Source organism: Typopeltis vanoorti, chromosome 18 (assembly GCF_054136105.1).
Source record: "Typopeltis vanoorti isolate ZY-2024b chromosome 18, IOZ_Tvanoo_1.0, whole genome shotgun sequence".
Taxonomy (NCBI): Eukaryota; Metazoa; Arthropoda; class Arachnida; order Uropygi; family Thelyphonidae; genus Typopeltis; species Typopeltis vanoorti.
The window spans coordinates 49940398-49951584 of NC_143566.1; the positions used below are offsets into that span (position 1 = coordinate 49940398).

Sequence of the window (11187 nt, forward strand, 5' to 3'; positions counted from 1 at the left end):
CTGGAACTCCAACAAATCAAATTTCGGTCCTTCCAGTTCTTCAATAAGAATAGTAAATTTGTTACAGTTATTAGGAGTTTCTGCCGTAACTCCTCAAATATTCTAAATATACACACACATATATATACATATATCATCTTTCCTTCAGGAGTAGAAATCCGCGTGCTTCTTTACCCTCGAACTATAATGGCAATTCTATGTTCTAGAATTGCCATTATAGTTCTAGAAAACTGAATACGATGATAAACGATTTGCATATCAGAACAAAAATGCCATGCCTCCCATGAAATGGGATATGGGATGGAAAAATTTTGAGAAGAGGAATAATATAATATTATTGCCATGCACCTCGAAACTGACATGTTTTAAATAGTCAATAGAAATGCACTTAATGGAAACAACTGGTTTACTTTAAATAGAAAAACTAAGTCACTTGCTAAATCACTCCCAACGTATTCCAGAAACTTGTGAACAAAAATAAAAATAAAATAATAAATAAACAATTACTTATTCTATAATTATATTAGTTAGTATACATTCCGACTAACAACATCATCATGCACTTAGTTCGCTTTAACTCAAGATAGGAGGAGGAAATAAATGGAACGAATTTAAAAACTTACTCATAAAAGAAATAAAAGATTAGATTACACTGTTACATATTCATTGTAGTATAGTTTCTGAATGAAATAATTAAGCCATAGTGCTTAAAAAAAAAGGTACAAAAATGGTTGCGTAAAATCACATAACCTGAATTTAAAACAATCCCATTCCAGTTGCTGAGGCACTAAAACAAATATGCAGTTCATTCGGTCACTAAGAACTGGTTTTTTAAAAAAGATGTGTTACAAAACAGCCTTCAGGACAAAATACTTTTGTTAAGCAAATACATTAGCCTTCCCTTTCGTCATAAGCTCACAGCGTGTTTTGAAATTTAATCTCTATAAGTCAATTATAACAAATAAACAGAACAATGGAAGCAGGCAGGTTTTTTTTGACAGAACTCGGTGAGAAAATAAGGTTAAAACATATCGTTCTTAAACTATGTGCGTCATATACTGTAATTAATTGTGTCCATAACATCGACTGCATCAACACGTCAAGTTTAGACGATCGTCAAGAATATATTCCTCTTGATTCTAGAATGCGGACTCGTTGCAGTGTTGAACAGGGGAAAATTTCGAGAATATATTTTATCCTTTATTATTATTATTAACAATGCTATCATAAAAGCATTATCACCCAGGCTATTAAAGAAGTCCGACTTCTTTAATAACCTTCATAATAACAATAACCTTTAATAATTAATGAATATTTATTGGAGAAAACGATCTTATTTAAAAAGTAGTGGGCGCCACTGCTGTAAATGATTAAGCTTCTATAAAATTCGGTATGGTATGTTTGCATAAAGGAAATGTTAACAGCCGTGCAGTATAACGAATATCAACATGTTTTCTTTCAGTAGCCCCCCCCCCCCTAAAAAAAATCACAAATAGGCTTCCTGACAACAAATATGAAAATATACTTGAGATTTTATGCAGATACTTCAATATTGTTGGCATTGATAAAGTCAATTAGCAAATCTGGGTGAGAAAACAATCAAATGACAGTCATAATATACGGAATCCTCACAGTCTACTTTAAGGCAATCCACTGACAGTTTGTTATAACTTACTTTGATAGTCATGACATTCCTGGATTAATTTATTAATTTGGTTCGTTTCACTGGACAATAACGAATCACAACTCGACCTAATACTGTATAGTATTACAAAAAATTCAGCTATCTATTTCAAAAAGTTGAGATAACAGAACAAAATGTTGGTAAATATTTTGAATTGTATTAAAATTCAACCAGCCAGAGCATGAATACGCACTGTTTAGAAAAACTTGCCTATGTTATTGCAACTCAGATTATCTGTGTGGGGAAATATCTGAATACCACCAAGTAATATCAGGGAGGTGAAAATATCTTCAGATATTTCGTCGTCCTGATGTTGCAGGATGATATTCAGATTATTCGAGGATTTTTTTTTTATGTTCGATTGAACTGAAATTTTCTGAGGAGCATAAACAACGCAAGAAATAACCTGTATCGCGTGTTTTAGAATATCCTGTTGGTTTAATAGATCGAATTTCTCGATCTAATTAAAGCAAGAAACAATTACCATCCATTGGTCGAAATCGGTTAAAGACAAACCTGTAGGGGTGTCTATGCATGAGGAAAATAAATGCGTTTTATTTTATTTATTTTTTTTTTTTTTGGGGGGGGGGGTTCTTATTTTTTTTTAATAACTGAATTTCACACTTTAAATCTGACAAATTATCTCGTTGGATAAACAATGATTGTTGCAAGACGAATAGTCAACCACTTTACAGTACTTGGAGTTACTGCCACAATTCTCAATCAAAAAAAAAAAAAAAAACAGGTTTTCGACGACTCCTCCTGAGATGTTCTACAAATCTAACAACGGTTGATTTATTATTCTAACTCCCGGGGAATAAAAGTAATATACAGAATTCGTGCGTCGTATATGAATTATCAGGATATTCAAAGTAATTTTTGCGGGTCATTAAATGTCAAGTAATCTTAATTCCGACGATGCTTATTAGCCTAAAAAGTGCAGGCGATCCTACTCTATAATTACTTATATAAGTTTTATCGAAATCCAATTTAATATTTGAGACTATTTGGTAAATCACATTGCACATGTCAACAAAATACCTTTTTGTGGATTCTCTGGTATTGAATCTGGTATTGTGTTACTATAAACATCAGGAACGCAGATATATTGAGTGTGGTGCACAAATCGGCAAGACAACGTGAACACATGAATTAATGTTATTAGCATTCAATACTGGTATTACGTACGGTAAGCAATTTTGCAGTTTAAAAGCAAAATGTATCGAATTGACGTTTGTCCAATATTTTTGCTGTGGCAAATACATGTTTATAATCATGGACTGGAATGATTTCCTTTTCATCCTTACGCATGGTAGGGGCAGCTATGCTACCATACTAGGGAGGTGACTATGAGCAAGGTGGTTTCCCATTGCCTTCCTTGCCGTGCTATAACATATGGCTGTATCCTGTGTGTGTGTTCACGGGTCCGGTTTGCCCGTTTGCGGGATGAAAAATCCCAAAATAAACTGGGGGGAAAAATCCTACTGTCCACGCCCAAGACCGGCTAACTTGGCTATGGCTGAGGAAGATCCTTCAGCTTCTCACGTCTTCGACGGAAATCGAACCCAGGACACTCCATCCCTAGGCATATAGTTGCGAAGCGCACAGCCACTAGGCTAACCGCGCGGACTTATAACCATAGGTTTTGCAATTTGTATAAATGTTTTTACACATTGTCTAAACCTGGCCTAAGCTTTCTAACCAACAAACGATGGGTTGGTCCCACTATGGCACAGCTGTTTTGTGGGCGTAAGGAAGTAGACGATTTTCGACTCTTTATCTGACACTACCCTCTTCTTACATGAATCACACCCACGAAAATAAGTAAACTTATCTTATTAGTACTGAGCGGAAAAAGGCTAAATAATCCAGTTCCTCAACAGTACAATAGGTACAGATCAAACATTTTTTTCAAGTCACTTGAAGCCTCCAATAAAAAGAGCGGTCTCACCAGGTTAAGCCAATCATCTACCACCTGAGGACATTCATTGTAAATATCCTACAGTGGTATTCGAATCCTGTTGGTAGGAGAATGTGTATGCTATATAGACTCGGCTAAAGGCCAATTAACTGAGTATTAAATGGCCCGAAGTGGTTTGAAAAAGTTATATTTGGTATCCAAGCAAGGTTTCAGAATTATCTATAATAATTAGCCCACACAAACGATGGGTTGGTCCCACTATGGCACAGCTGTTTTGTGGGGGTAAGGTAGTAGACCATTTTCGACGGCACTAAACGGGAGAAGATATGAAAACGATAGGTTTACAACTTTGGTAGCTTCCGGATTTACAGTTTAAAAAATGTAATGTCTGGTCTATATACAGGGTGTTCGGGATAAATTTGACATATTTATAATTAATTATATTTTTCCGTAAGTTACATGTATTAACACACACTTCTCTTCATTTAAAAGTTTGGACCCTTCTTCATTCATATACAAGATGTCAGAAAGGATGGATAGCTGGAACCCACCTGAATCATGGAAGAGAATAACTTGTATCATGATGATTCGTGCCCGCCATCAAAATAAGGATATTACGACTGCTGCCCAATGCTCCCTGAATACAGTAAAAACAATCAGGCATGAACTAGAGACTTGCAATGGTGACTACGAGGATGTAGCAAGAAGAAAGATCCCTAGCAGACGATCTGATTGCGTTCGTACAGCAGAATTCCTCGCAAATCTGCAGGAACAGGTGTTGAAGAACCCTGGCATTGGAATTCGGGCTTTGTTCGTGGAGTTGCTAACTGTAGTCAAGCCCTGGATAACAAGGGTAGCCAATGGTAGGCCGTATGTATGGCAGCAGGATTCGGCCCCTTGCCACACCTCTGGGAAAAGTCAAAAATGGTTGTCTGAAAATTTCTACGACTTCACCAGTCCAAATGTTTGGCCTCCAAACTCCCCAGACCTTAACCCCATGGATTATTTTGTATGGGGCGCAGTTGAAAAAGACACCAATCGCACTTCCAGTAATACAAAAGCCCAGTTAATGGATAAAATTAAAACAGTTTTTGCGGCCCTTCCCAGGGAGACTGTAGCATCAGCTTGTTCGAGGTTCCGAAGCAGAATTGAAGCTGTGATCGATGCTAATGGTGGTTATTTTGAGTAAATCTTGTTGATAGTATTGTAATTAACTCTGCCTGTAATGTTTTTTTGTCAATTCATTAAATTTAATAGATACAAAGAAGATTTTCTTTTTCCTTACGAAACTGTCAAATTTATCCCGAACACCCTGTATGTACTATTATTATTATGTGACACCTCCAGGGAGTCCAAAGACTCATCGAGGGATGAGTGTGCCAACAGCATCGAACGATTGACTCCTTCGAACTATTAACCGCGCTCAAACTTGCTTAACTTTTTGCGTCAGTCATTAGAAGCAGAGGCTCTACCAATCGACCAACCTTTGCTATGGGGAGAGTTACGTAAAAATGACAGATAAGTATAGCATAAAGCAGCTAATATTAACTGGGAACCCTTCGATATCAGCGCAGTAATTAAAACTTATCCAGATTACACATTTTACGTGGATATAAAGAGCCTGTGGTTTTGGTTCTCAACGGTTTATATATTTGCTCGGTTATTCTCCAAGCTACCCTGAGACGTCATTGTGGCTAAATGGCGTTTCAGGGTGGCTGATGCCAGTGGGAAAAACAATTCACTTAAAAAAAAAAACAAAAAAAAACTGGAAATCGGAGTCTAACGGACAAATGAAAATGTCTCATTTGTCCATCTATATTGTTAGCCAACACTAATATTTATGACAAAAACATTTTCCATTGAAAATGATATGTTATTCATTGCCTATGCTGCAATTTTGAACTAAACACAATAGCTCACAACCACGTATATACTATAACGCCTTTGAGATAAAAAGTTCATGATGAGACCAACAAAATAAAAGAAGACTAGGAAATCTCGCATTTTGTCTTTCAGCACAGTGAAATTCGCACTTTTTCCATTCACTACTAAACGGAGTTGTATGAATTAACTGCTTATAGCAAATATCTCAGCTTCTATTTATTTTTTTTTTTTTTTAAATCTTTCTAAGTCTCCAAAAGCTTACCTTTGTGTTTTCTCGTGCATTATCCTGAAAGCTGGCAGACATTAGGGTGCGAAACAGATATGCTCTCTTTTTTCATATTAAATCTTCAACGAATGTATAGTTATCTTTTGTAAACATATTTTCGCCCTCATGTTATTTCCTTTCAATCACTTCTTTCGTGGTGAATGGAAGTGAGTGCGAATACAGGTATTCTAATTTGAAAATATTCGGGAGATTTTCCTCTTAACTCTCCCTTCTAAAAGCAATACATTTGAATCCAGTAATTTTGAAATATGGCTCTTTATAAGGATACACACACACTGAATACCAATGTATTGCTTTTAGGAGGGAGAGAGCAACAAATCTGTGCTTCACACAGCACAAGAATGGTCAATGATCTGCCACTTCCAATTCAATTGCAATTTAACATCGCAAAACCATATTGACTCTTGCCAAAGTTATTTCTATTATTAATCCAAAGAAATAAAACAAAATATCTGAATTCAGTGGAAGTGGCGCTTGCAACCTCTGCGCTAGGCCGCCCGAAGATAGACTTATAGTTCAAGACTAGTCGCCGACTAGAGGAACTTTTACTAAGCCTTTCTTCCACCGGTTCCAGAGTTCGTCGACCTCTGACACGGGCAAGTGGGTTTTTCGTCCTGTAAACTAAAGAAAATCGACCATAGAGCCGACATTATTTCAGATCGTAATATATCCTGTTAGGTACCAAGACATGGCAGGACTTGTTTGCCCGTCTCTTCATCGATGGCCGCTTACAATTAGTGATAGACATGGGCAAGCTATCTCTGATTGGCTACCGATGGAGATTGAATTGTCACCCAGTCTCTAAAAGCTAGACAGGGTTAAAAGGCCTTGCCTACTCCCTCTAAGGGAATAAAAGGCGTTAGCTTATTATTATTATTATCATCTGAATTCATAATTATGATAGCTGACTATCGTAATTCGACTACTACTTTCTGCTAACGGATTTAGATGGTTAGTTTATTAGTCATTGCTGTTTGCGTCATCTTTGAAATAAGTATCAGGTCGATTAACTGGATATTTTCAGTATGCAGTGTTATTCAGTGTTATTAATGAAATCGAGTGTTACGCTCACCTTTTAGTTGAAAAGTTCCTATAAATATTCTCGCACTTCAACGGGAACTGAATCCAAGTCTTTTCAATCTAGACATCATCGCTATCCGAGGAATATAACTTCTTTAACAGTTCTTCCTATTACTGTATTCTTGAACAACATAGTGACGACTATAAAAGCGCACAATACAATATTGAGCGTTTCAAAATTACGTAAGACAAATTCAGAGACGTAATAAAGGAATATTTCTGGGGGGGAGGGGGGGGGCGGTAATCCATCAAATCACATGTGGAGTTCTGAGTTACTGGCTAGCTAAAATTTTAGATAATACTAAAAGAATAATGATAGCAATTGCATTTTATGGATGCTGAATAAGAATAGCATTATGACTTTCTTGTTGAATTTCCATAGGCAACAAGTAGTTTAATTCAACAAATAAGTGCCCTGTAAGCACGATCGGAACAACATCAATACGCGTCTTTCCGGTGGTAAAAGATCTGGACTCAACTCTCAGCAAAACGAAAGAATATTAATGATATAAAACTGACTGGTCCTCTTAGCAAATTCTATTTGATTTTTTTCCCTATATCCAAATACAATTCCCTCCACGAAAGATTATAAAACCTATAATATATTAGTACTGCAGAAAAGCTAACGGTATCTAATTCGGTACCCTGCTCTCAAGACTGAATAAAACTTTTACACGCCACAATTTTTTTTGCATGACATAACCTGGATATGAATTTATGGATTGATTTGCAGAATCCTAATGAAGGAAGTTCCTGCTCAATTAGGAATTAGAGAACATGGACGTCAATAGTTGGGGAGAGCAGAAACGTAAGTGCCTAAGAGAAAAACTTAATACTTAAGTAGGATTATCAAGTAATCATTCAGATGGGTCCTGTGCTCTCTCCGATACTGTAAGGTTCTCCGATACTGATTCGTAGTATGACAAATTACTAAAATGATTTTTATCTCTTCGTGCTTTCGACAGTGTTTCCCCCTCTCTGAAATGTGAAGATCTAGTCATTGTTCCCTCCCTCCATAGAATTTCATCTTAATCTGCAACTAGTTGAATAGCTAACCCAAAACTGAATCCCTGGTCTGTTCTAATGAATCTTTTGCTTATGAATTTTCTTTAATATAAGATATTTAAACAAGCACACAACCGAAGTATACAATTTTTTATACATTCCAGTATTATGGGTGCTGGAATGCGAAAAAAATTCCATCAAATTTGCAGACAATGACAAATCCATTAAATAATGCATTGTCAACAGTGTCCTTTTCGTTACAGACGCCGTTGTGTCGGCTTTTTAGACAGCTGTGATAAATAGAAGACAAGATATATCGATCAATACGTTTTCGCTTTCCCACAGAAACAGCTAAATCCATAAGCAAGTGTACTGAATAGTAATGACACGCATGCGCAAAATTACCAAACAGTTGAAAACTTTCAACAACTTTAAAAGAATTCAAAAGAAAGTAGAAAACACCCAAATATATTTTATTTCCATTCAAATTATATAACACCAGCATGCTGAAGCCACTCTTGTTTCCGAATATAAAACGTCTTCGAAAACTAATACGGGTGTGGCTAATGTTACTTTCCAAATGTCAATGTGTGTCGCATCCCACTCGCGGCGAAAAAGGAAAACGCCTGAATATACGCAATTCCATGTTTATTTGTATTAAATAAACAAATACACTATGATAAACAAAACTCATCACACGATTAATTAAGAATGAGATGTTTTATGTTACAATTAACATTTACCTCAAGACAACCGTTACAAAAGCTCTTGACGTAAAATCTACCTACGCAGACGAACTTGGATTAGTTTTGAGGCAGCCGCTTATGATTTTAGTTTGCTTAAAAATAGCAATAAACTCACAAACAACTGCATCCACGCAAATTATTAAATAAGTATACAAAGATAAATTTATTTAATTTAAATTATTTCCTTTAATACGACTTTTCCGATTTTTAATACATTCCATCTTTCTTCAACTGAGAAATCCCAACATGTTAAAAAAAACAAAACTATAAATTTTGCAAGTAACAAGCATGCTGGCAATTTCAGTTATTCCCATTTAAAGCAAGCCGGCATACACACAGAGTTGAGATATAAACTTACCGTTTCGAAAAACTTGAGCAAACCGGATACGGATCTCAGAAAGCCAGTATTAATAATTATAGCAGAACTACTTGTGGTGGTTGTCCTGGTGACAGTCAGTGTGTGCGACATGTTGACGAGGTAGTAGATAAATATAAAAAGCTTGATGCAAAACTCAAAATAGGCGTCAGCCCTGTCTAGTTTCAAGTCGTAGCGAAAAGCGGCACAACCAAGGCACCTTATTGTGCTTTCCGAGTCTGTCGTTTGCTCTGCTTGTTTTGCGCAGCTTCCGCCTAAAGGTTGGGTGACGTCATCAGCAGAACTTACTAGGAAGGAGCGATGATAGCCATTCCTAACACATAGACTGTGATCATATTTCATGTGGAGAAAGTGTGTAGGAGGCGATTGGACTTTCTGGAAGTAGCATGTGAAAGGAAAAATATTTACCTAAGATATGGGCGGATGGATAAAATACAGCGTTAATCATCAAAAACTGCTTTCTTTTCCAGCATGTTCAGATAATTTTCGTTATAATTCGGCCCATTAATATAATCGACTCAATTACTATTATTATAGATATTGGTTCTGTAAATTGTATATTATACAATCTCGTTACTTTTTTTACTACTCGTAAAAATGTCATGGGACTGCTGTCATTTGTTTGAAGAGAGAGAGAGAGAGAGAAGGCGAAAAAACAAAATGCTACGATTTTGTAAAGCAGTTTAAAAAGTACACTTAATGAAAGAGTATTAATCTAACAACGAGAGTGCCTAATCTGGGACATGTCAATCTGCATTAATTATCTACGAATGGAGTTAGCAGACGAACAAATGCAGTGGCACCTGGCTTGTAATTTGTCTAATGAAGCAGCAATTATTCAAGCAACAGCATGCAAAATAGAAAATAGCTACAGACATTAGAATTCCATTATGAAAGATACAATGGAATGAAAATATAACACATTATTATATAATAACGAATCCCAAACTGCAACCTCAATACATGTTGCACCATGTTTCTACAGGGTGTAGATATTTTTCATGCTTTCTTTGAAAGATAACGTATTTAAATTTCGAGAAAATTACAAGATATCATTCGTTCTACGAATTGCAGAACATGGTATTTTTAAATATAAATACCATGTTCCGGAAACAAAATAAAGAAAAATAAATTAACTGCCAACAGTTCGGTAAAGTTGAATATAATTGTTTTAAAATAAAGTTGCGTAATGGCCATTTTCGCAGTATAACAATGTATATCAACCATGCACAATTCCGGAAATATTATCTTCAGTATATTAACTCATCGTTAATGTTCGTTAACCCCTTCTCGAAGCTTAACTTTTTATATTTATCTTCAAATCTAACCAGACAAACCATGGTTATAATTGCATCGTATCAGTGTTGCATTCTTTATTATTATTATTGATATATATATATATATTTCATTAAAAAAAATAATAGTGATACATTTGTAGTTGTGGCTTTCGATATGTACTAAAGTAATGAAGCATTACTTTGTGCGGATGTTTATGTGTGTGTTATGGACCAAATGATTAATACGGGCATTATTTATAATGCGAGGCTATTATGAATAATGACAAGCAAAATCGAGCACTGGAATAAATTTCATTTTGTTTATCATATTAACGGATCAATATGAATACCGTTATCGTCTGGTCGTGCAAAGTGATAATAATGATACTTTTTTGCAGTAGCGCACTCAAGATTTAATCTTGGGGGGAGGGGGGGGCGTTGAGTAAACGATTTGAGAATACACACTACGCATCGCATACGACCTATGACTGAGTATCTGCAATGATCGCTAATTCATAATTAGTATAGAAATAGAAGACACGACACAACATAAATAAAGAAAATGAATTTTATTAATTAGGAAAAGATTTTTGGAAAATTGTCCAGTGTTTTTTTCCTTTTTCTTTGGGGGACCAGGCCTCCCCCTCTGGGTGCGCCACTGCCTTTTTGGCAGTATTAGAAGCGGTAGGAGTTGGGGGGGGGGGGGGTGAGGAGAGATTCTTCGGATTTCTTTTTGTCGGGAGACGTGAAGAGAACTTTTCCTAGGTCATTCAAATTTTTACAAAATCAGCGTATTTATTATTAATTCAGCGTATTATATGTCATGAGCCAAAGTGATTTGGCCCATGACATATAAACATCATATATGGGTATTGTAATATGCATATGGCAATTTGATTAAATATTAAGTTCACACTGAAGAAATATT

General features: G+C 35.8%; 1 protein-coding gene across 1 annotated transcript in view; it reads right to left on the reverse strand.

Annotated features, from left to right (window-relative positions):
* LOC150096658 (uncharacterized) overlaps nt 1-9222 on the reverse strand; it is a 78615-nt gene extending 69393 nt beyond the window's left edge. Inside the window, exon 1 of the mRNA XM_090408521.1 lies at nt 8965-9222. Within this exon, the coding sequence (XP_090264647.1) occupies nt 8965-9075 (111 nt within the window). The 5' untranslated portion in view covers nt 9076-9222. The remainder of the gene's footprint in view (nt 1-8964) is intronic.
* Nucleotides 9223-11187: the final 1965 nt, after the last annotated feature.